The 23,391-nt window shown below is 63.5% G+C and overlaps 2 protein-coding genes across 2 annotated transcripts in view; both read left to right on the top strand.

Moving 5' to 3' along the window:
- Positions 1–615: 615 nt before the first annotated feature.
- On the top strand, positions 616–20,170 carry SPATS2 (spermatogenesis associated serine rich 2). The gene is made up of 12 exons (XM_086478573.1): positions 616–640; positions 7,708–7,787; positions 8,069–8,177; positions 9,097–9,146; positions 10,295–10,553; positions 10,806–11,018; positions 12,168–12,303; positions 17,178–17,236; positions 18,056–18,165; positions 19,325–19,427; positions 19,584–19,786; positions 19,898–20,170. The coding sequence occupies exons 1-12, from the start codon at positions 616–618 to the stop codon at positions 20,168–20,170; spliced, it is 1,620 nt and encodes a 539-aa protein (XP_086334699.1).
- A 999-nt stretch (positions 20,171–21,169) lies between these two features.
- The window catches only part of RDH5 (retinol dehydrogenase 5), a 3,921-nt gene continuing 1,699 nt past the window's right edge, over positions 21,170–23,391 (top strand). The window contains 4 exon segments of the mRNA XM_086478572.1: positions 21,170–21,245; positions 22,548–22,781; positions 22,882–23,016; positions 23,116–23,249. Coding sequence (XP_086334698.1) covers positions 21,170–21,245; positions 22,548–22,781; positions 22,882–23,016; positions 23,116–23,249 — 579 coding nt within the window.

The following is a 23,391-nucleotide window of genomic DNA, read 5'->3' as shown; positions in this document are numbered from 1 at the left end:
TTGTTGGGTTTTAAACGACGGGCTCCCAACCTCCCCGCTCCTCCCGCCTGCGTGCTGGAGGGACGGGGTCTCACTGTAGCCTTGAATGAAGCCTGCTGAAACTGAACCAGGCCCGTGGGGATCTCCTTGCTTTCTATTTAACGTTGCTTTTCTCTGGCTGGTCGTCTCCCCCCCCCCGCCTTTAAACAAAATACAGCTGCGACTGAAAAAGCAGGAGCAAGGCAGCTCGGATGAGCTGGGAGGCTCAGGGTCTGCCTTAGCTGGGGCAGCAGCAATTTTCTTATTTCCTTTCCTTTTTTTTTTTTCCCTTTCCTCTCCTTTCAGAACCTGAAAAGGCCGATCCCGACTGCTGCAGTCAGGCTTCGTGACGAGAAGGTGGCTTTTCGGAGGAAGGAGCTGTAGTGCTCTGCTGGCCTGTCAGCAGATTTCTGACAACTCCAGACCCCGTTTGCCCTCGCAGCTGGGATTTTGCCATCCCAAACCAGATCTCTGCGTTGGTACGAGGCGGTGTGTGAATCGCAGCTGCCAGCGGCGCTGCTCAAGGGCGAGGACTCGATTTTATTTTCTTTTTCTCCCCCCTTCTGTGTAGCTGGACATTAGAGCAAACACGCTGAGATGTCCAAAAGGCAGAATACAAAAGGTAAGATGCATGTGAACGTGATAGAATCAAATGCCAATAAACAGCACTGTCGATTCCAAAGTTATCAATTAGGAAAGGGGTTAATTGCTTTTGCTATACTCCTTTCAAGGCTGCTAGCGTCACTTGACAGCTTATTGTCACTGTCTGAGTGACATCATATAACCTGTTGGGGATTGTGACATTTTTAGTAGCATTTCAGTTGTCCAGCTGGACAGTTCTGGTTTCACGGGTTCCTGTATGATGTGAACATCGAATCCCTTTCGCAGTCAGACAACAGGAGAGAAAAGAAAAATCGTGGGTGAAGAGCTGCGGAGCCAAACGCCTTGTTTCACCGGGCTCCCCGGATGGCGCACAACCTCCCCTGGCTGGGGGCGGCCAGGGGGGATTCCCGCGGTGCCCTCGTGGGATTTGCTCCCCCAAAACCTGTCTAGTTCCCAGGCAGCCCTTGTCCGCCCTCGCAGGGGACGCCGGGCCTTGGGGACAGGCGTCTGGCTCGCGTTTGCTGGTCCCGGCTGTGGCGACCGCTTGCCGGGAATGCGGTTAAGAAAGGAGCCGTCGAGTGGAGGCGGGAGGAGAGCTTGGCTCAGGCCCTCGCCCCTCGGCGTGCGATTCAGACTAGACCCACTGAAATCCCTTTCCTTCCAGACAGGCGCGGGAGGGCAGCGAGCGAGCTGCGAGCAGCTTTTTCCCTTGCTTCGCCTTCGAAGGCACAGGCTGGTTTTCCTTCCTCTGCCGTCGCATGTTAAGTGGCAGAGCTGTTCTGGGGTCAAGCAGCTTATTTCAGGGAGGGATCTTATTTGTCGCGTGCGAAACATTAATTCCAAAGTGTGTGTGGTTGGGGGGAGGAGGGGGGGTGAGGGTTACGGTTTTCTTTTTATTTGAACTGACTACTAATTAATAATTTAAGGCGAATGGGTTTGACAATTCATGTCCTCTACCTCAAGAGAAGAGCTTTTGTTCTCTGTAGGGTTTTTTTTTTTCCCGTTCCCTAGCAGCTTTGGCGTAGAAACGGCGTCTACCTGAGGAGCCCAGCCGTCCTTTGACAGCTGGCTCCGCGCAGGATCCGAAGCCGTTAGTAACAGTTATGGAAATGATTGTACAGGATGAGTTGTGAGCGATTTTTAAAACGCTGGGTTTGTCTCCGTGCTCTCGGAAGCCTCGGCACACCAGGTCGTTAAGAAATCGGCTTCTCCGCGGCGCTGGCAGCGGCGCCCGGCAGGCGTCGGCGCTGAGCGCGGGGGAGAGAAACCCCCACCTGGGGACAGGCGGAGGGAGCGGCGGGCGCGGGCAGGGGGACACATAGCTCTCGGGTCCCTAAAGAAAAGTCGAGGGGTCTCGGGCGTGGGTCTCGGACGCCGGGCGGGCCGCGGTTCGCGCCGCCTTTGTGCCGCGGGCTCGTCCCCAGCCCCTCGCCGTGGGGACGCGAGGGGAGGTGAGAGTTAAAGCTGCAGCCGCCTCTGCCTGCGCCCTGTCCTCCTTGGCCTGGGATTGAATTTTCAATTACCACGTTCCTGCTGCTCTAGAATGTTAATGTAGGCAAATATTTTCCAGTCCTCTGAGTGTACCTTGGCCAGGTAAGGAACGGCTTTTGCAGCTTCTCTTCCTTTCTGAAAGCCAAACAGTCCCTCTGCAGCCTGACAAAAGGGCTGGTGAGGAGCGCTGAGAGACGGGGAACGAGACAGACCTATTTTTAATAATGCAGCAGTTTTGAAACCGAGTCAGAAGCCCACCTGTTTCTTGGAAGTGCCACGGAACAGAGCGAACATCTGAGCTATTCAGACGGGTATTTTTAAGTCTTGCAGAAACGTCTGTGCAAAGTTTGGGCACGGAGTCGTGTTCTGCTCCTGCACGTTACTGCCCGTAAACTCTTTCCTCAAAAGATCTGTGCTGAGGAGAAAACAGCTCAGTCTGTAAACCAGTCGTGTAATTGTCCCCGTTCGAACCCCAACTGCGTGCGTCCACGTGCGGGTCCGTGTCGGGGTTGCGCTGGGCGGCTCGTGTCAGCCTCGGTGTGCTCTGTAAGGGGTGATTTGGAAATTGGGAGGGAAGGTAGTCGCGGTGATGCCAGATCTCTAAGTAAATACTTCCCCAGAGGCTGGTAGGTGGGTTGGTTTGCTGCTGTCTGAAGCGATCTTGGATTCTTAGTGCTTCTGTTTTTCCCCCAACATGAAGCGTGTGGGCTCCCTCTCGTGTGTGTGCCCCCCCCCCCTTCTGACTTGATTAATTGATTGGAGTGAAAGCAGCCACCAGGCTCAGGAATGACTGGTGACCCCAGGATACAAAGCAATCACATAAATCTTGTTTCCATCGGTCATCAGCCACGGTTTTAGGCACGCCAGGTTCCTGAACAAAGCAGCGCCCGGGTTCCTCCTCATCTGGACCCGTCAAGGGGCCGTTTCAATTGGCGGAAAACCGCCCTGCGTGGGTTTGGTAAAGGCGAAAGGCCTCGGGGATCGGGCCCTGGGAAGGGGGGTTTCAGCCGGAGCGGTGTGAGGCAGCAGGGAGCCTGCACGGCAGAGCTTTACAAAACCCCCAAAATCCCCGCTGAAGCTCGTACCGTGCTTACCAACGCGGGAGGTGCCGCTCGGCAGGAGCCAGGCTTTGCCCGGCGGGCGCTTGGGACGCGGTTCGCCCCGTCCGTGCCCGGCTGACTCCTGGTAGAGCTGGCGAACCGGGAGGTGGTGGAGTTTTGCCCGGCAGGGCCGCACGTGCCGTGAGCTGTGCTGAAAACGCACCGAGGCGAATTCCGAACCTGATCAATGGGATCCCGGGTTGCGGGCGAGCCCGGGCGCGGTGGCAGGAGCTCACGGGAGCCTCGGCTGCGTCGCGCCGCGCTCTGGAAATGCGTGGGTTTCCTCCAAGTTTTCATTTTTTATCTGCGGATGCAGATTAGGGGGGAGGGGGAGGACGGGCTCCTGCGGTTGGCGTTCCCTTGACGGCTCTCCTGGGCTTGGCTGCCGCAGCGGCACCGCGAGCCGCTGGCCGTGCCTCGCCGCCGTGCCCGGAGCGGAGGGTGCGGCGCAGGTGGAGGGGGGCGGCAGCGTGCCGGCCTTGGCCGGGGCAGGTCCATGGGCACATCTTGGTGGATTTGCAAGAAGTTCGTTTTTATTCCGTATTTAATTTCTCTTTATTTTTCTCCCCACTCTTCCGATGCCTTCGGCCTCGCCTCGGGAAGGCGGCCCGGCTCTTCCGCTGCCGCCTGGCTTCTGCTGGAGGTCGGGTGCCTGACGGTTTCCTTCGCTCACCGCAGAACGAATTCTTCGCACCGTCAGGCCGTCCCTGGCCTGCGCAGCCGTGCTCTGCCTGAAGCCCAGCGAGGTTTTCGTAATTACGCCCTGGTGAACCCACCTCTTTCCCGTAGGAAGTTTGGGCCGCGTTGCGTGCTTGGCCCCTTGAAATCTGTTTGTTTGAGAGAATGAGCCAGAAAGTGGCATTTCTGTGTGCAGCTGCCACCCCCGTGGGCTGGCTGTGCTGCGGGAGTACCCCAGGGCTGTGCTGGGGCAGTAGAACCGTTGGTTGAGGTGCCGAGCCCTGACCTCGAACGGGCCCAGGCAGCAGGCGGGGACAGAAAGGGAGCACGGCTTCGTACCCCCCCGCCCCGCTCCGGTGTCTTCGTGTGAAGGGACGGCGTGGGGCGGGCTGTGGTGGCGATGTTCCTCCCGTGGGGCCTGGAGGAAGTGTTTCTAGGTAGTTTTTTCCGATATCGATGAAATGTTGTCTCGACAGCAGCAAGCCCAGGCATATTGATTCTAACCCCGGTTCAGTCCTTACATCTCTCGGATTCGGGAGGAGGGAGCTCGGCGTCGGTGCCTCTGCTGCCTCTGAGCAAGAGCTGTTCTTGCGAGGGAAAAACCAGCAGTTTGTGTTGAGGCCATTTGTGAGGGAAAGCGCGGCGACACGCGAGAGCCGTGAAACGCAGCCCGTGCTGCTCTGGGCGCTTCACGTGCGGCGCCTGACGCCCCAGAAGGCTCCTGCGGATGCAATCCCTTCGGTAGCGCTTTTTGGTTGGTTGGTTGGGGGTTTTTTGGGGTGGTTTTTTTGTTTTGTTTTGTTTTGTTTTTTTCAGAAATCCTGATTTTCATTTTTTCCCCAATATTTGTGGATACTCGGTGTGGCGGCAAGCGCAGCCCGGCAGAATGACAATATCCTCCTGGCTTCTTGGCTCTGTCCTGGGAAGGTGCATTAATTCCTGTCCAGGCCCCTCTGCAGTCCTGGGCGCAGACGCCTCCCGGTTCTCAGGGACTGCTGGAGGCGCTTGTAATTAGAGCAGACGGGAGCCGCCCCGAGCCAGCAGCGAGGGGCCTTTTCTTTAAGAGCTTTTTATTTCACATTAGCCGAGGTCTCCCGCGCTATCCCTGGGAGAGCCGGCGCGGTTACCGGTGACCTGAAAAGCCGCAGAGTCTATAAATGTTTCACGGTTTCACTGAATCTTGATGGCGCGGCACTCGGGGGGACGTGCTGTCCAGCGCCCCAGGGCCGCCCGCCCGCCCGCCGGTGGCCTGGCCGGGGCAGGAGGGCGAACCCGGCGTTCGCAGCGCGGCTTTGGCCGTTTCGTACGGCCTTTTGCCGTGCCGGCTTCCCCGAGCGGGCGCGGGGGGATGCGGTGCTGGGTGGGCTGGGGGCGGGTAGGCGAGTACGCGGAGCTGAGAGGGAAGCAGCGGCCCCTGTTTCGACCCCCTCAGGGTGTTGGGTGTGAAGTTGTTTTATTTCGCCCGTCCCAGGGAGCGGGGCGGGCGTTGGTTGGGTCTGCAGGCTTCATTCCGGCGCGTGTTCCGTACCGAAAGGACTCATTAGCGGGGTTAGGGGAGGAGCAGGCTGATTATTTGGTAGGGCAGATTCTTCCTGGCGTCGTTAGTGTTTCTATTCAAGGGATCCTGCGCCGCTTACTCCAGCGGATAGCACCGAAACACAGAAGTAAATGGTTTGGGATGAGGGGTTTCTTACCACCTCTTTTTTTTCTGGAGGATGCCGCGGCGAGCAGAGAGGCAATTAAGGCCGTTGGCGTCGCCTCTGGGGTTCGTCACGCCGAATCGACCGGGCAGCACCGCACGGTGGAGGTTTTAATGCCGAGATCAGCCCGAGCGCCCGGCTGACTCGCCGTGTCAGACATGACATGCATAGTCTGAGCCCTGGCTTTGGGAAGGCGCCTTCCCTTCCCGCGAGGTGGTTAATTCAAAAATCCCGCAGTCGCCGGTGGCCGCCGGGCTTCTGTCCACGCTTTCAATTCCGTCCCTTCTTGCGAACACCGCCCGTCCCAGGAGACCCGAGCGCCCGCAGCCCCTCTGGTGGTGCTCGGGGGCAATACGGAATGGCGGCGGCGCAGGCTCCTTGCGTAATTTTTGCACGATGAAACCTGTAACACCAGGAGGAGCTGGGCCGTAGCGAAGCGACTGGAAGCTGGAGAAGGGGCTCGGAGCGAGGCGAGTCCCCTGTGAGGCCGAGCGCGCACGGAGACGTGGGGAAGGGATTGAGTAGCCGAAGGTGTGCTGCATGGGGGAGCTGAACTTCATCTTTCCTGGCACCTGGGCCCTCGGTGGCTGCTCTGCAATGAAGATTTTGAAAAAAGATTGCTAATTCTCACCCGGTGATGGGAGCCTGAAAGCCATTTACAAGATTAAGGACTAGAAAGTTGGTCGCTGGAACTTCGGCGAGCTTGGGAAAGTTGAGAAAATCTTGCTCATGGGGCTGAAACGGGTAAGGGCGGCGCGAGGAAGAATTTAACCGTTCATCTGTAGCCTTAATAAGAGGCTGACCTTTCCATCATGCTCACAGTTCTGTCACTGCATTTGGAGGCATCTCGGTTTAAATGCTACATCAATGTCTGGGAACCGCGGAAGTCAATGGTGTGTCTCAAAATCGCGTACGAGTTATTTAGAGGAGGTGAGGGCAAGAACATGAATCAGCAGCTGGGGAGATCAGCTGAGCTAAAGCAGAAAGGGCAGGGACCGGGCGAGCGGCCCCGCCGAGCGCCCTGGCGGCCTCCCTGCCCGCCGGGAAGCCGTGCGGAGGCACCGGGGCTCTTGGGCTTCCCGGGCTGCGCGCGGGGCTCGGGGCGTCGAGCGAATGCCCTCGTGGGAAATCTGCCGGGGGCTTCGTGTGGCCTCGCTGGCGGGGGGCTGGTGGAGCAGAGGAGGGCGATGAAACCTCTGGGGTCCTGCCGTCGGCCCCTGCCCGGGCACCCGTGTTCTTCCCGAGGCCAGGCGTGGCCAGAGCCCCGGTTTGAAGCACGTTCTGTCGCAGCGAAGCACGTCTGTGAGCAGCTACGTCCCTTTTCTGTAGCCAGCCTGAAATTTAGCCTGCTCAGGCCTCTGGCAGGAAAATTTGAGGGCGAATTTGTGATCGCAGCCGCTCATGAGGATCTCGGCGAAACGGTAGGGCCTGCAGATTTATGTGACCTTTGCTCGCTGGCGGGGAGCAAACCTGTTGGTGATGGCTGTCTCGATTATGGGTCTCTTTTGGAACATAGAAGCATTACCTTGGAGATCAGGGCTGGCAGGGAACACAAGCTGCTGGATCTTCAAACCCATTTATCAGTCTGCTTGCCATTTGTATCTCTGGGAGGAGGAAATTGTGAACCACGCTGCTGGAAGGCTCTGGGGCTTTCGTTAACTCTTTATTGCTGGGCCCAGTAAAAGGTTCACCTGGAAACGGAGGAGCGGTACCTCCTGGGGCTGGGCTGCTTCAGCGATCCTCTGTTGGCTCGTGGTTTTTTGGCTCGTGGTTTTGACCCGTGGCCGGTTGGTTTTAACTGAGCCGGAGCTGGGGAGGGAGTCGGCTTCTGGAGTTCGTGGGAAGCGTTGGCAGCGCAGGCTCAGCTGGGGCTGCCGGGCTGAGCAGCCTCAGGTCCTCAGGCAGGGCTGGGCTATCGCCCCTTCTGCCCTCAGCAGCCAGTAATCCCCTGCCCGCCGCGTGACAGAATTAGCCAGCGAGCCCCCGACGTTCCTGGGATTTCAATTTTCTCCTTGGCAAAGCAGCAGCTCGGCGCTGACCTCTTGCCTTGCGTCTTTCTAAAAGCCTCTCGGTGCCTCTGGTTCAGAAGAGACCTTCCCTCTCCTTTGTCTCCACAGATCCGTCTGGGTTTATTTTTGATGTGCAGTCCAATACTGTGATGGCCCAAGGAGGAACCTTTGAAAACATGAAGGAGAAGGTAAATGTGTCTTCTGAGACTTTAACTCGCCACGTGCCGTGGAAGAGCTCCCGAACGCTGTGTCTTCATCTCCTCTCTGAGGTGAAATACGGTTCTGTCTGGGAGCTAACGGCCGCTCTGTCAAAAGCAGAATCGTGTTCAGGCTAAATCGCCCTGGCACATGAAAGTTTGATAAGGGAGGCATCGGTCAGGGTTTCAGAGTGCTTGCGGCAGGGTTGCTGGAGGCTCCGTGCGGGGTAAGGCACGTGGATTTACCCGTTCCCCTGTTCTCTCCCCTCTAGATCAGCGCGGTGCGAGCGATAGTCCCCAACAGGAGCAACAACGAGATCGTCCTCGTGCTGCAGCATTTTGACAACTGCGTGGACAGAACCGTGCAGGCCTTCATGGAAGGTAACTGCGGCCGGTGGCCTGGCGGGGTTCGGGCCTCGCTGGCTCGTACGGGCCGTGTTCGTGGAGCTCTGGGCAGCGAGCGCCCCGGGGAGCAGAAGCTCGGGGGGCTTCTCAGCGCGTCCGAGCGCCGGCTCTGTCCAGGGGTGACGAACGGGGGATGCTCTGCCCCAGCCTTAGCCGGTGTTTGGCCAGCGGGGGGGGCAAGGCAGAGCCGGGCGTTCGGTAGCCCTTTGGGTTTGATGCTCCGTTCCCTCAACTCTCGTTCCTGCGGACGGAACGGGAGCGTCCAGCGCCGGGAGGGGCCCTGTGTGGTTTGGAGCCGGGCTCCCAAACCTCCTCTCGGGTCTGTGCTGCGTTCGCTGGGTTTTCTGCCCCGGGGAGAAGGGGCTGTTGCTGTGACAGCGCCTGTCGCTTTGCAGCTCGTGTCCCCGCGCTGGCCACCGCTGACAGCTGCGCTTTGCCTCGGGCCTCCCCAAGGTATGACAGCTGCTCCTCGGGCCGCGGGCGTCCTGACACACTCGGGATCCCTGGGGAGAGGAGGCCAGCGGATAGCTGACCCCAGCGCAGCCCTCCCCGCCAGCACGTGCTCCAGCAGGGCTCCGAGTACCTCAGCCTTCAGTGTGACAGGGCCACAGAGAAGATTTCTCCCGCCCCACCCCCTGTTTTGTCCCAGGAAAGAGCTGGCACCGTGTGGGAAGGGAGCAGTCCCGTTCAGCAGTGTGTTCCCAAAGCGAAAATGAAACCGGTCCCACGTCCTGTCAGCTCAGAGAACCGGAGCCCGGCCGCGGGTGGTGCCGCCGCTGGCTCCGGGTGCGGAGGCGCTTCCCCGCGGCCAGGAAGGAGCTGGCGCGGGTGCCGCGGCCGGGAAGGAGCTGGCGTGGGTGCCGCGGCCGCTGCTCATCACCGCCTTTTGTTGCAGGCAATGCCAGTGAAGTGCTGAAGGAATGGACTGTGACAGGCAAAAAAAAGGTAACGCTTTTGAAATACACCTTGCCAGGGCATTTATCTTTTCGTTTGGAGGGTTCAGACCACGGAGAAGAGCAGGCATCCCCCCTGGTTTAGGGGGGGAAGAGCAACCAAAGAGCGAACGCGTCTGTCAGTGTCAGCAGGCCTGACGCACGGCGGTAACGGCCGGGCTGTCGGGTGCCGCGCTGGTCAGGGCCGTGATTTACCCGGCAACTTCCCTGCAAGTTGTGAACATCGCCTTCTCGCCGCGTTTGCGTTCCATTTAGTTGTCAGCCGCGTCGTGGCGAGGGCAGCAGCTGAAAGAAAAGGGTCTGGGCTCCCTGTCCTTGCAGCCGCTCTTGTTCTGCAGGACCCCGGGTCCGCACGCGCAGCCCCACGCCGGAGTAAATCTCTGTCGGGTCCATTTATTTCCGCGGGGCTCTGTAATTCACTGCTGGGGCAGTCGTGCTCTTCCATTTTTCATCGGTAACCTTTGGAGCCGAACAGTTGCATTTAATGCTGAGCTCTGTGGAAATATATTTCTTTGTCACGTAAGCTTTCTGGAGTGTTTTGCCTCGTTCTTTGCTCAGCCCTCTGCGAGAGGGTTAAATAAAGATTTGCAAAGTTTCAGCACTTGATATTATAATGTCTAAATCCACCCGGACAAGAATAAAATCATAATTATTCAAAAGGCCTCCTCTGAATACGTGAAAAGCACCAGCGTGAAATGGAGAGGGAAAAAATGTGACTGAACAGCCCCGTGTTGGGGAATGGGGGAAGTTTTCTCCGAGCGAGGTCTAGCAGAGCCCCCTCGAAGCTGCCCCTCGCCAGCGAGCACCCCCAGAAGGGACGCGGCCGGTGCCGTGGGTTACGGCCACGAACCGCCCCGCTGTTCCCCGTCCGTTGTGCAGCCTCCACCCGATAACCGTGGCTCTCGCTGGCACGCCACCGGGGAGGATAATGTATTCGCGCCTCATTAATGCCACTATATCTGTCCTCATTGTTGAATAAATCCCTCCTACTGTTAATAGGATCAACAGCCGGGCTGGCTGAAAAAGCATTTAATTCAGCTACTTTCAGCCAGTAAGCAGGAGCTTAATTTTCCCTTCAGGAATTAAGCTTAACATTTTTTTTTTCCCCCCCGCTTTGTGGCATGGATACCTAATCCTCAGAACAAGAAGAAGAAAACCAAACCGAAACCGCAAGCTGAATCGAGCCCTGGCCTCCCAGACCCCGGTAAATCGGTGCCCGCTGAAGAGGAGCAGTCGGCGAACTCGGAGAAGGGTGGAATTAACGGTTTCCATGTCAACGGCTGTGCCCAGGACACGGAGTCCGTGGACTCGCTCAGCGAAGGTTTGGATGCGCTTTCGCTTGACGCCCGGGAGCTGGAGGATTGCGAGGCGGCCGCGCCGGCCATGCCTGACAGAACAGGTTAGTCTGCGAGGCGGCGCAGCCGCCGGGCAGCGGGCGCTGGGAAAGCAGAGGAGCTGCCTCCTGCCTTGCCCTGTCCCCTCCCCGTCCCGGGTCAGCTTTGAGCGCGCTCGGTTTGGCTGGCGCTCGGGGCAAGAGCAGCTCGCCCTGGTTTCGGAGTGTTTCTTTTTACCCCGCTCGTGGTGGTGAGGAGGCGGTCAGTGTTCTGCTCCCCTCTCGCCTTCCCCTTTCAACGCGTGTGCTTTTCTACAGCAGTGCCTGAACTAGAGAATGGGATAGCAGACTTTGACACAAACTCGCTCATCATGCATCCTTCCCAGAGCCCTGCGTCTCTCCGGCAGCGGCCTGAGCAGAGGAGCGCTAGCAGGTCTCTGTCCAGATCGGCAGCGAGCAACTCCGCTCCCGCGTCCCTGCCCGTCCCGCGGCTGGAAGAGCTCCCGGTTTCCCCCGCCAACAAGAAGCTGGGTAAGGCCCTGAGGCTCTGCGCCCTCGCCGGTGCCGGAGCAGGTTGCTGCTGGCCAAGTTCTCGCCGCCTCTTCTGCCGTGTCAGGGCCGGACTTTGATTTTAATGCGAGCTAACACGCTGCTTATTATCTGGCCGGTGACTTGCGCTGCGCTCCTCCTCCTCCTCCTCCTCCTCCTCCTCCTCCCTGCGCACAGCAGGAGTCCTGACAGCAGTTTAGATGCAGTGCCCGGAGCGGCAAACCCGTGTGCGCGAGAGAGGCGAGGGAGGGCGCAGCCCGTCGCGCTGCATCCGTTTAGCCCGTTCTTCTGGGCGCTCCGTCGCGGCGCCTTTAGGTTGTTTCTCATCTTGTGTGAGAATTTCTCGAAAGGCCACAAGTTCAGCCCGGCCCTGTTACACGAAGTGACAGCCGCCGCCTCCTGGAGGTTTGGGCGGTTTTGCCCCCCCCCTTCCGTCTGCTTTCTCCGCAGCTGAGCTCTTACGATAACAAGGGGGGACAGGAGGGACCTCGGAGACCCCAGCGGTGGTCGCGGGTGTCGCGCTCGGCCTGGGGAGACGGGGTGGGGGGTGGGGGTTCACCTCCGTGCCGCGTGGGCACCTGCGCCGAGCGGTTGTTAATGGAGCTTGGCAGGGGGCAACTGCGCTCCAGAGAGCGTGGGCAAGGCGCTGCGCCCCGCCGCGGGCTGAGACGCCGGGGCTGAGCGTGGCAGCCGTAATCCTTTCATCTCCTGATCTGAGGAAATAGCCTTCGTTTTCGTTTCCAGATAATTCCCTTCCCTGGGCAAACAGTCGTTTCCTATCGTGGTGTGTGGCGCTCTGGTGCAGACTGTTGCACTTGCCTGCAGTCCCTAGCACAAAAGCGACCCCGAGATGCGTTTGATTCCTCTCAGGTGTTTGAAGAGGTGGAGGGGCGTCGCTGCCCACCGAAGGAAATCCGACGAGCCTTGGGAAAACTTTCCCCCATGAGAAAATCTCTCCAACTGTCCCCGCTGAACCTGGTGCTTTTGTCATGGGGAAGGGAAAGAAAAGCGTAAACCCAAGCAGTGCGTAGTTTTGGAATAAGAGGGAAAGCCATCGTTAGCTTTGTCCGCGCCAGGAGGATTCAGCGGTGTGATTGACACGGCTGTTGAGTTCCCTCTGTCTCTTGGTAGGTTCTAATATTGAAAAATCCGTGAAGGATCTCCAGCGCTGCACCGTGTCGCTGGCTCGGTACCGGGTCGTGGTGAAGGAGGAGATGGACGCCTCCATTAAGAAGATGAAGCAGGTCTTTGCAGAGCTGCAGAGTAGGTGAGTTGAAGGTCGGGGCAGACCCAGGGGCGAAGGCGTAAGACCGGCACGTCTGGAGTAAGGCTCCAGCTTCCCCGCCGGGGCCGGCCCCGCCGCCCGGGCCCTGTCCCTCAGCGGCTGCGGGGGCAGCAGCGTGGCGTCGAGAATCGACCGGGGCCTCTGCGGGGGTTGGAGCCGCCTTTGTGGGGCAGCCTGGCCAGGCCCGCGCCTGCCCTGGGATGTTAACGGGCTGTCGGGGGCTCTGCGTGCCCGTCGGGGCCTGCGAGGAGCTGTGGTGCCGTGGCGGCACCGCGGGAGTTGTCCCGGCCATCGTAGAGTCGTTTCAGACGCAGGTTGTGCGAGGAACTCGCCAGGTACTGGTGCCTCACTGGCTGTTACTGGTACCTGACTGGCTGTGCCTTGTTGCTGTGCTGGAAGGAGAACCGGGGGGAGCTCAGGGGGCGGTAGTGTGTGTCTTTGGGAAACAAACATTTATATTTGAGCTCTTCAAATTACAGTTGAATATAACCTGGAAGAGAGGGATCCTTTTGAAGGTGTAAGTACACATCACAGATCACCCTGTGCAGCGCCGCTTCCCCCGTTTCAAGCCAAGCTTTTAATACCCTGCGCGATGTTCCCTGCGAGTGTAACGGGGTCTTTTTTAATGAACATCTTTATTGGTCTGGATAAGTGCTAAAAGGCGATGTTCCAAAAGGCCCGACACCAGATGCACGCGCTGTCTTGGCTGATTGAACCTGTTACTGAGAAATTGTTCTCCTTGGTTATACAAACCTGATTGCTTTTGGTGAAGAAATATTCATAAGAAACCGCCCAGAGAGTTCTCCTTGCCTGGAGTGAGGCGCGTCTGACAAGTGACTAAACCGCTGCCGCCGCGGTGAGGGGGGCCAGGGGGTGTTTGGCGGGGGCGAGGGGGTGTTTGGCAGGCTCGAGACCTGCGTCAGGAGCTGTCTGGGTCCGAGAGCTGCCCGCGGCCTCGGAGGCCGGAGCGGCCGGCGGCGCGAGGCAGGCGCCGGGCGCGGAAGCCCTTTCGCAGGTTGAGTTGCTCAGCGCGGACGCCGCCTCCCGCTCCCTCCCGCTCCCTCCCGCTCCCTCCCGCTCCCTCCCGCTCCCTCCCGCTCGTACTTGCGGTGACCTTTGCCACCGGGCAGCGCTCCCCCGAGGCGAGCGCAGCGCTGACCTGTCCTTAAACTCAGCGGGTGCTAAAAACACGGACACAAATGTTCGTAGGGCGACCCTGAAACTACCTGAGGAGGCTGGGCCGCGCCAGAGGGGCAGGGTTAAAGCTGCCCCTGTGCTCAGAGCTGTGGTCTCGGAGCCAAAGCTGGACGGGGAGCTCCCAGCAGAGCTCCCAGCACCTCCCGGAGCTCCCAGCAGAGCTCCCAGCACCTCCGGGAGCTCCCAGCAGAGCTCCCAGCACCTCCCGGAGCTCCCAGCACCTCCTGTGAGGTTGCTCAGTAGCCGAGGGATCTGCAGCCCCAACTCCAGTTTGTGTTTGTTGTTTCGTACTTTGTTGGTGGCTTGGTCGACTGCCTCAGCGCTGACTCGATGTTATCACTCACTACGCAGGGGGGTTCCTGTTAAGTTTTTGTCTCTGCCCAGTTACGTCACCTGTAAAAACCTCTCCCTGGTGTGGAAAATGTCATTCTGCTGGCTGACGTTCTGGTTCCGTGCAGGCAACCCCTCGCCCCTCGCCTTACGAGCTGTAAAGCACTTGCGTCACGCTGGGGAAGGGCAAAGGCTCAAGTCCGGTCCCGCGGCGCCGATAAGCCGAGCCGGGGGCAGCAGGACGCGCGGTTCCGTGAGCGGGGAGGCGAGTGCCTGCCTGGAACGGGGCCACCGGGAACCTCCTTCGGCAAACGCCGAGGGAAGGCGCTGCCCAGCCGGTGCCGGGTCTGCGCGGTCGATACGCGGTGACTCTGCAGAAAGATTCGCTTTCCCTTCCCGAAAGTGAGGCAGTCGCCAGTGAGCCGAGTTGTAAATTGTACCTTCGCTTTTTTTTGATGTTGTTTTGTTTTGTTTTTTCCAACTCCCTTCACGACCCAGAGAACAACCAGTGTAGTTTTAAATCCTAAGGCACAAAGCAGGATCCGATAGTTAAATCCTCCTGCTGAACTGCCTCTCCAGCTGGCTTTCTACCAAAGGAGAACCTGGTTTAAAAGCACGTTTGTTCAGCCGAAACTGGATATTGAAGTAGCAAAGGTTTAACTTCTGCCTGTCAGGGCTGCCCTGCAGAGGTCCTTTTGACCGGTGAGGCTTCCTGGAGTTCTTGACCTTCATCTTCTCTCGCTAGACAACCTGCTTGGCTTAGACCTGCGGTCTGTAGGTAGCTGAGGGTGAAGAAGGAGACTCTAATGCTGGGGTCGTGCCTGTCTCAGCCTCTGAAATCCTCCCTGTTGGAGTGGCAGGAGCTGCTCTGGCTGCCTGTCTCGGGGGGGATTTGCTGGAGATGATGGGGTACCCTGAACTAGGGAATCGCCCTCTCTTCCCCGTGGCAGAGCTGCCGGCCCTGCTTCCAGCCACCTTCCACGGCAGCCAGTCTGGGAGGTCCGTGGTGCTTCGGCCTCGAGCAAACCCGACCCCGGACCCTCGGCGCGCCCGTGTGAACGGCCGCGGTCTTTGGGGAACGGGCATCCTGCGGGCGCCGCTCCGAGCGGTCGGCGCGAGGTCAGCGGCGTCGGGGTGTCTGCCGCCCCCTTCCCTTCCTCGTGCCCTCCTTAAACGTCCTCTCGGGGAGCCCAGAGGCGGGCAGGGGCGCTCCCCATCCCGCGGGGCGCTCGGGGAGGGCAGGCGCGTTCCCCAGCGGATCCGGCCGCGGGAAGGGGGTTGGTTTGCCGAGGAGCCGCGCGGGATGGAGGAGCCGCGGGGTGCGCTCTGAGTCGCTCGTCACGCCAACCTCGGGCAAAGCCACTTGACCTCTGTTCCTCAGCCAGCCCGACTGTAAAATTGGGTAAAGGCCTCCAGCTGAGCTCTGCCGGGTAAATTAAATTACCGAGAGACGCAGGCTGCGGTTCGGGGCCAAGGTGCGTGCGTGCAGCCGGGCGGAAAAAGCCCCGCAGGGCCGGTGTACGGCGGGTGTTGGCTCTGCGGGGGCCGGGCGGTGCCGGTGTGCTCAGGGAGGAGGCGCTGGGGCAAGGTGCGGCACAGCCCGAGCTCTGCCGCCGCGGGGCTGCTCCGGCGCTGGAGTGGATCGCTGGGGCCGCGCTCGCACTCGTGGCTCCCCGAGCTCTCCCGGGGCCGGGGGGGGGGTTCGTGCCGCCGCGGCGGCTCTGGGCAGAAGGCGGCCGGGGTGTCTCCCGTTCCCCTGCCCGTCGGTGCCGCGGAGCTCTGGGGATGGCTGGAAACAAGGTGAAGCCTTATTAGCGTGGCGTTTGACACGCACGGGGTGGTGCGTGTGCGGCTGGGCTGAGCGCGCCTGACCTGGATCAGGCCCCCGCTGTGCTGCGCGCAGAAACAATTCCTGCCCTGAAAAGGCAGATGGACAGAGCGATAAATCAACAGAAGAAGCCAAATGTCAAAGCTGCTGTTCAGAGGGAATTGTTTAAATTGATCTTGCCTCGGCCCTCCCTGGCACGCCGAGGAGCGGGGAGCGGCGGTTGGCGTCTGCATTTGCGCTGCGCCGTGGCTTCCCCTTCCGATGGCGGCGAAAAATAAACACCCTGCCCGGGGCTGAGCCCTGCTGATGCCTCTCCGAGACCCGTCGTGTGTCTGCGCCGCGAGCGTCGCCCCGCCAGGGCGCGGGGAAGGCTCCGCTTCTGCGGTGGGGAAGCCGAAACCCCAGCGAGCCGCCCCGCTCGCGGGCCGGTGGCGAACGCCTCCGAGCCGCCGGCAGCGGCTGAGCGAAGGTGGAGCTGCGGCGGGGCCGGGCTGAGCCCCCGCTGGAGGCGAAGCACAAAGCAGGGAGGGGGTCGGGAGGGTCTGGGTTCCTTGTGGCGGAGAGCTGCGACCAGTCCCTGCCCCTGGCCAGAGCGGGAGGACTGGGATTTCCTCTCCCGCTTCCCAGTTATGCGGTGTGCACGCCTCCAGGGGCAAGAGCTCTCTTTGCAGGGCCCGTGAGCGGTGCCTGCGGGGAGCTCCCCGGGCGCTCTGCCTCACCGGGGGGTGCTCGGTGCCCGAATTGGCTGAATTTGGCCAACCGGTCACCGCGTAAAGGCTGCCGCCGCGATGCCGGGGGGGGAATCGTGGTCTCATGGCAACACACTCGAGGCAAGCTGGAGCCTCCTGGCGAGGGGAGATGCACACAGGTCTTCCCCTCCGTGGCCAAAAAATCCTCAGACCGTGAGAGACACCCGGGTCGTGGCTGGGGGTGAGGCGCCGGCTGCGTGGCGGCCGCCGGCAGGAGCCCGGGTCCTTGGCCCTGCCGCACGGCCGGGTGCCTCCACAACGCGGCCCCTGAGAGGGGATGGGTGCCCAGGGGCCCAGAGTCCCGCTAGCCTGGCGCCTCGTCCTCCCTGCCGCTCCTTGGCTCCGGTAAAACCGTGGTGCTCCGGTAAAACGTGGTGCTCCGGTTTTCCCCCGGTGGCGAAGCCCTGCGGAGCGCAGCACCACGTCTGCCGCCCCCTCTCCCCTGGCCCGAGGGGGCTTTATCGGAGCACGGCGCCCGTGTCCCCAGTGGGAACCCCGCACCGACCCTGAGCCGGAGCGGGCTGGCGGCCGGCGGAGCCCCCCCCCCCCCGCCACTCCTGGGCTCCCAGAACAAAAGCCGGTCCCGGTGCGCGGCGCTGCGGGCTCCTGCCGCCATCTGCCGGTCTCGCCCCGCTGGCCGCCACGCCTGGGAGCCCCCCGCCACCGCTCCTGCACCAGGGTTTCCTTCTCCTCTTTGTCTAATACCTCATCTCTTCCCTTTTTCTGTGGGTTTTTTTTTTCCCCCCCCGCAGCCTCATGGATCGGGAGGTGGCGTTGCTGGCCGAGATGGACAAAGTGAAGGCAGAAGCAAGTAAGACTCCGTCCCCCTGCCAGCCCGGGGTTGCTGCGCCCTGGGGGGTCGGCCCCCCTGGCCCCAAGCAGATTTCTGGGGTTTACCTCCACGCTGTTCCGAAATACGTGGCTCTGCACCCAGACAAACCTTGCCCCGTGGCTCGAGCCGGCCGTCGTGGCTAGCTGGCGTTGGCTGCCTGGCACGGGTGACTCCCACCGGCCTCCCCGAGGCTGCCGCTCTGTGCCCTCAGCCACCGACCGCACAAAACCCCCCGCGGGAGGCTGCTCCCGAGCAGCCCGGCGTTCCCGGCGAGCTGGGCAGGGCGCTCCCGGCTCTGGGAAGTGACCCACGGGGCCACCCACAGCACCAGCACCAGGCGCCCCAGTTTGGGGCGGGCAGCGAGCCGGGGGGAGCGGCCGAAGCTGCGTCTGGTGCCGTGTGGTGAGTCGGCGCCCAGTTCAGGTTCAGGCTGTGTCTGGAGATGTTGATCGTGGCGGGGGCTGCAGTGCAGCTGGCAGGGAGCTGGGGGAACTGGCTGGTTACCAGTAAGGTGCTGGGGGAACCGGCTGGTTACCAGTAAGGTGCTGGGGGAGCTGGGGGAACCAGCTGGTTACCAGTAAGGTGCTGGGGGAGCTGAGGGAACCGGCTGGTTACCAGTAAGGTGCTGGGTGAGTTGGGGGAACCAGCTGGTTACCAGTAAGGTGCTGGGGGAGTTGGGGGAACCAGCTGGTTACCAGTAAGGTGCTGTGCGCCGGCACTGCGGGGGTTGAACTCTGGGTCGGCTGGTTCGGCGTCGCCGCTGCCTGAGCCGTGGTGTCTGGGTTTTTTTCCCCCCAGTGGAAATTCTGGTCAGCCGCCAGAAGAAGGCCGAAGCCCTGAAGAAGATGACTGACGTGGCCGTGCGGATGTCGGAGGAGCAGCTGGTCGAGCTCCGGGCCGACATCAAGGTGAGCTTCCCGCCCCGCTGCTGCCCCGGCCTCCCCCAAACGCGGCGCTGCGGGAACGATGCCGCCCTCCACCGCGGTAGGGCCCAGCGGGTGCCACCCCGGCGCGGCCTGGCCCTGGCTCCCTGCTCGAGGAGCCCCCGACCCCCTGCCCGGGCGGTTTGTCTGCCCGCCGCGCGGAGCGGCTCGAGCTGGGTGCCCCCGAGGAGGGACCCCGCCCCAGATCACCCGCCCCAGTCACACCCGCACCACCCCTTCCCCAGTCCAGCCCTTCGCTCGTGCCAGGGGGTCTCTCTCTTCCCCACGGGTGGTCGCTGGGCCGCCCGCCCCTGACGGGACCTCCCTTGTGTTCGGCGAGGGCGGCGTCGGCAGCGTTGGCTGTACCGCAGGGTCGGCCCTGGGGCAGCAGCGGCTTTGGCTCCCAGCGCTGAGCGCGGCCCTTCGGCCCTGACGGTTCCCAGGGCACCGGCGACGCTTTTCGGGAACCGCCTGGGCTCCCGGCGCTCCTGAACGCGGCCTGGCGGCGGGGGCGAGGCGTTCCTGGCGGCGGGGGCGAGGCGCTCCTGGCGTCGGGGGCGAGGCGTTCCTGGCGGCCGCCGTGCTCCGCACGCCGCGAGGCGGGGCAGGGGACCCCAAGCCTGAAACAGTTTGGTTGGGAAAACACCGCCTTCAGCCCGCGCCTGACCGTCCCACCGGCAGAGCGAGCGGCCCCGCTTCCAGCCGGGGCGCCCGGGCAGAGAGCAGCGACCGCGGCTTTGTGCTCGGAGCGGTCGCGAAAGCCTCCCTCGGCGCCGGCTGCGCCCTGCCCCCCCCCCCGGCTCCTGTGCTCCCCCAGCGCCCCCGCTCCTCCCGAAGCCGCACCGGTGAAACCCCCGGCTGGGAACCGAACTCGCCCCGTGCGGGGCCGGTGCAGCTGAGATTCGTGGTGAGCGGCCGGAGGCCCCGTTGCCCGGCGCGGCGCGGGGCGGCGGCGGCTGCTGGAGCTCTCTGGGCGCCGGGTGGCACAATCCTGCTCTCCCATTCCCCGGCCGCCGCAGCCCTCTGCCTCCTCACCGGGGTTCTTCCTCGCTTCCCCGTTCCTGGGCCAAAACAGGAGGGTTTCACCTCCCTTTCCTCCTCCTCCTCACGTGCCCCCCCCCTTGCCTTTATTTTCCCCGGGAAGCACTTTGTGAGCGAACGCAAGTACGACGAGGACCTGGGCAGGGTGGCGCGGTTCACCTGCGACCTCGAGGCGCTGAAGAAGAGCATCGCCGCCTTCGGCCACGGTGAGCTGGGGCAGGGAGCGGCCGAGGCCTCCCTCGCCCCTTGGCTGGCCCCGCCGGCCCCAAAACCCTGCGCCCGCACCCCGGCATGGGGCCGGGGCCGGAGGGCGGGTGGTCTGGGGCTGCAGAAAACACGGTTTTGGGGTGTTTCTCTTCCAGTTTCCCACCCAAAGAACAGCTACTCCACCCGGTCGCGGTGCGGCTCCGCCACAGCCGCCTCCCCCAGCGGTCCCAGCCCCACCGCTGCTCCCGCCAGCCCCGCCTGTGCCTCCGCCACAAGCCTTACCGCGGCCGGCAAGAAGCCCTCGGCCGAGGTGGCCCCGGGGACCACCGGCGCCCGCCCTGCCCAGCCTTCACGAGAGGTAACCGCGCTGGCACAGCACCGGCACGCGGCGAGGCCGCGGGACTGGGCTCCATGGCTCTGCCTCGGCGCCGGGGGGTTCCGCTCACTCGCCCACCCTCTTGCTTTCCAGGGGACCAGGAGACCAGGAGCGGGGCCCAGGTCCCAGCGCCACCTCGGGCCCCCCGCCCGCTCCGCCACCGCCACCCGACAGCGCGCCGGGCCGGGCCAGGGCCGGCGGCAAACCTCGCCGCTGCCTGCCAGCCCCGGCCGCGCTCAGCCCGCGGGCTCCGGCGGCACCGCGGCGCAGCCGGGCCGCCTCGGCCCCGCTCCCCCCGGCACAGAGCCCAAGGGGCTCCCCCAGCGCAAGCCCCGGGCCAGTCGCCAGGAGGGCGCGAACTCCTGAGCCCCCCGGGGCCCGCGGGAGCCCCCGCTCCGCGATGCTGACGAAGGAAAGTTTACACTTCGCGTTCTTTGTGCCATTTTCTTTTCTTTTCTTCTCCCTTTCCTTCCTTCGCCCCCTCCCCTGCTTTGTGTTCTCCTCCCGGGGGCGCGCTCAGGCCCCCCCCCCGTGCCCCCTTTTCCTTCCCGCCCCCCCCCCAACCCCGAAACCACCTTCGTCTGCACAAACCGCTGGCCCCAACCTGGCCCCCAGGCTCTTTTTTCCTTCTCTGCACCAACATCTGGGCCCGTAACGGCCCGTCCCTCGTGCTGGCAGCGAGGAGGAGAGCTGGGGGTGTCCCCGGCCCTGGGGGTGTCCCCGGCCCTGGGGGTGTCCCCTCCGGGGGACAGGCGGGAATCTGGCCCCCTCCTCTCCAGCCTGTGGCGCCAGGGCGCCCCCACCCTTGCTCCACACGCTGGTTTTTTTTTGGGGGGGGGGGGCGCCTCTTTTCTTTCTTTCATCCCTTCCCTTTCTCCCCCCGCGGCTCCTGCCCGTCCCCCTCCCCCGGTGACCACCCCCCCCCCCGGCGCCCCCCGGGAGCGGCGCTGGGCCGCACTGGGCCGCTCCCCCCCGCCGTACCAATAAAGACGATGTTCCCGGTCCGTGTCGCTCTCTGTGCCTCGCTGCCCGCCCCCCCGGGGCTCCCCCACCCCTCCCTCTGCTGCCAGTGCCCCCCCCCCCCAGGCCACCAAGCCCCCGACCCCCGTCGCCACCAGTCCCGGGCTGCCCCTTCCTCGCCCCCCGCCCCGTCCCCGGAGAGGAGCCAGGACCGGCCCCGACGGCTCCGGCTGCGGGAGGGTCTGGGGTCCCGGCGGCGTGTGTGTCCGTGTCCGTCCCCCCCCCCCCCAAACCGCCAGCCCCTCCCGGGGGGCGGTCCCGGGGCGGTCCCGGGGCGGCGGCGCGGGGGAGCCCCGGTCCCGGCGGTGCCCGCGGGGATGGCGGCAGCGCGGAGCCGCCGCTGAGATGCCGCCGATGCGGGGCCTCCTGGCACCGCAAAACGCCTTCCTGGACACCATCGCCCGCCGCTTCGACGGGACGCGTGAGTCCACCGGCACCGGGACCCGCCGTGCTGCCGGCCCGGGACCGGCCCCCGACGGGGGCGGCGGCACCGGCACCGGGACGGGGCGGTCGGTGCCCGGCGCTGAGAATCCCCCGCGGACCGGGACCGGGACCGGGACCGGGACCGGGACGAGGACGGGGACGGGGCCGTCGGTGCTCGGCGCTGAGCATCCCCCGCGGACCGGGACCGGGACCGGGACCGGGCGGTCGGTGCTCGGCGCTGCGCACGGGCATCCCCTCGGGGAGCGCCCGGTCGGCCCAGGGGGGGTGGTCCACGCTCGGTGCCCGGGTGCTGTCCCGGCTCCCGCCGCCCCCCCTCTCCCGCCGGGGAAGGATCCGGCCCCGCCGCCCCCTCCCGGGGCTATAAATACCGGTCCCGCCCCCCTCCCCCGCCGTGCCGGTGAGTAACGGCGATGCGCTCCGCGGCACCGGGGCTGCACCGGGCCGGGACCGGCAGCCGCGGCGGGGCTGGAGCCCCCCCGAGGTCACCCCGGTCCCTGGGAAAGGCCCCCCCCCCCCCGCTCCCCGGGCCGGTGCTGGCCTCTGGCGGGGAGAGCGGGTGGGAGGCAGCCCCCCACGCTGTTCCTATGCAAATGTATGCAAATGAGGCAGAGTGGGCTCCACCGGTGCCAACGGGGCGGTTCAGCGGCAGCGGGGTAAAAATAACCCAGCGGGCCCAGATGGCTGTGGGCACCCCCGTGTCCCCCCCCCCCCCCGGACACCCCAGCGCAGCCAGGGGGACCCCAGGGGTGACCCAGGCACCCCTGCCCCTTCCCTCCAACCCCATGGGACCCCCCAAACCCACGGGATCCCTCCAGCCCCATAGAATCCCTCAGCCCTTTCCCTCCAACCCCACGGGACTCCACGGGACCCCCGGGCTCCCCCAGCCCCTTTCCCCCAGCCCCATGGGACCCCCTCAAGACCCCTGGGATCCCCCAAACCCACAGGATCCTTGAACCCAATGGGACCCCCCCCCCAGCCCCATGGGATCCCCCAAACCCATGGGACACACCCCCCCCCAACTCATGGGCTCCCCCAGCCCCTTCCCTCCAACCCCATGGAGTCCCCCAGCCCCCTGAGATCCCCCAAACCCACAGACTCCCTAAACCCACAGACTCCCCTAAACCCATGGAGTCCCCCAGCCCCACGGGATCCCCCAAAACCCACAAGCTCTCCTAAACCCATGGAATTCCCCAGCCCCCTGGGCTCCCCCAGCCCCACGGGCTCCTTGCCCCCCATTTCCCCCCTCCCTGCCCCCAGCCCAGCCGCCTCTCCCTTGCAGACAGCAACTTCGTGCTGGGCAATGCCCAGGTGCCCAGCGCCTTCCCCGTCGTCTACTGCTCCGACGGCTTCTGCGACCTGACGGGCTTCTCGCGGGCCGAGGTGATGCAGCGCTGCTGCGCCTGCTCCTTCCTCTACGGCCCCGACACCAGCGAGCTCCTGCGGCAGCAGCTCCGCCGCGCGCTGGACGAGCACCAGGCCTTCAAGGGCGAGCTCATCCTCTACCGCAAGAGCGGTGGGTGGCGGCGGGGTTGGGGGGGCAGCCGGGTCCCTGCTGGGGGGGGGGGGGGTGGCCGGGGTGATGCCCCGTCAGCCCGGGTGTTGCCGCCTGGTAGGTGTCCCCTTTTGGTGCCTGCTGGACGTGGTGCCCATCAAGAACGAGAAGGACGAGGTGGCCCTGTTCCTCGTGTCCCACAAGGACATCACCAGCACCAAGAGCCGCTCAGGCGCCGACAGCACCAAGGACACGGGTGAGGGGATTGGGGGGGTTGGGGGCGGGGAGGATGGGACCTGCTGGAGCCTCCCCCATGGCCACCGTCCCCCATGTCCCCCCTCCTCTGCCCGGGCAGGCGGGCGGGCGGCGGCTCAGCCGTGCCGGAGGGAAGAGGGCTTCAATGCGAGTCGGCGCCGGAGCCGGGCGGTGCTGTATCACCTGTCGGGGCACCTGCAGAAGCAGAGAAAGAGCAAACACAAGCTCAGAAAGGTGGAGCTGGGACATGCGTCGGGATTGGGAACACGTGTCGGGTCTGGGGACACGTGTTGGAGCTGGGGACACATGTTGGGGCTGGGGACAGAGCATCCTCGCTGGGAACAGACGTGTCCGGGCTGGGAAGAGGCTGATACAA

This window comes from Leptosomus discolor, chromosome 27 (assembly GCF_034619465.1).
Source record: "Leptosomus discolor isolate bLepDis1 chromosome 27, bLepDis1.hap2, whole genome shotgun sequence".
NCBI classification, from domain to species: Eukaryota; Metazoa; Chordata; class Aves; order Leptosomiformes; family Leptosomidae; genus Leptosomus; species Leptosomus discolor.
The sequence above is the reverse complement of the archived record's forward strand: the minus strand, read 5'-3'. Positions and strand labels throughout refer to the sequence as shown.

Bases quoted from the DNA above. Each gene is read 5' to 3' on its own strand.
- SPATS2 (XM_086478573.1), top strand. From the start codon at position 616: ATGTCCAAAAGGCAGAATACAAAAG. The intron at 11,019-12,167 runs GTAAGGCCCTGA...GTCTCTTGGTAG, and splicing joins CCCCGCCAACAAGAAGCTGG to GTTCTAATATTGAAAAATCC. The intron at 19,428-19,583 runs GTGAGCTGGGGC...TTTCTCTTCCAG, and splicing joins CATCGCCGCCTTCGGCCACG to TTTCCCACCCAAAGAACAGC.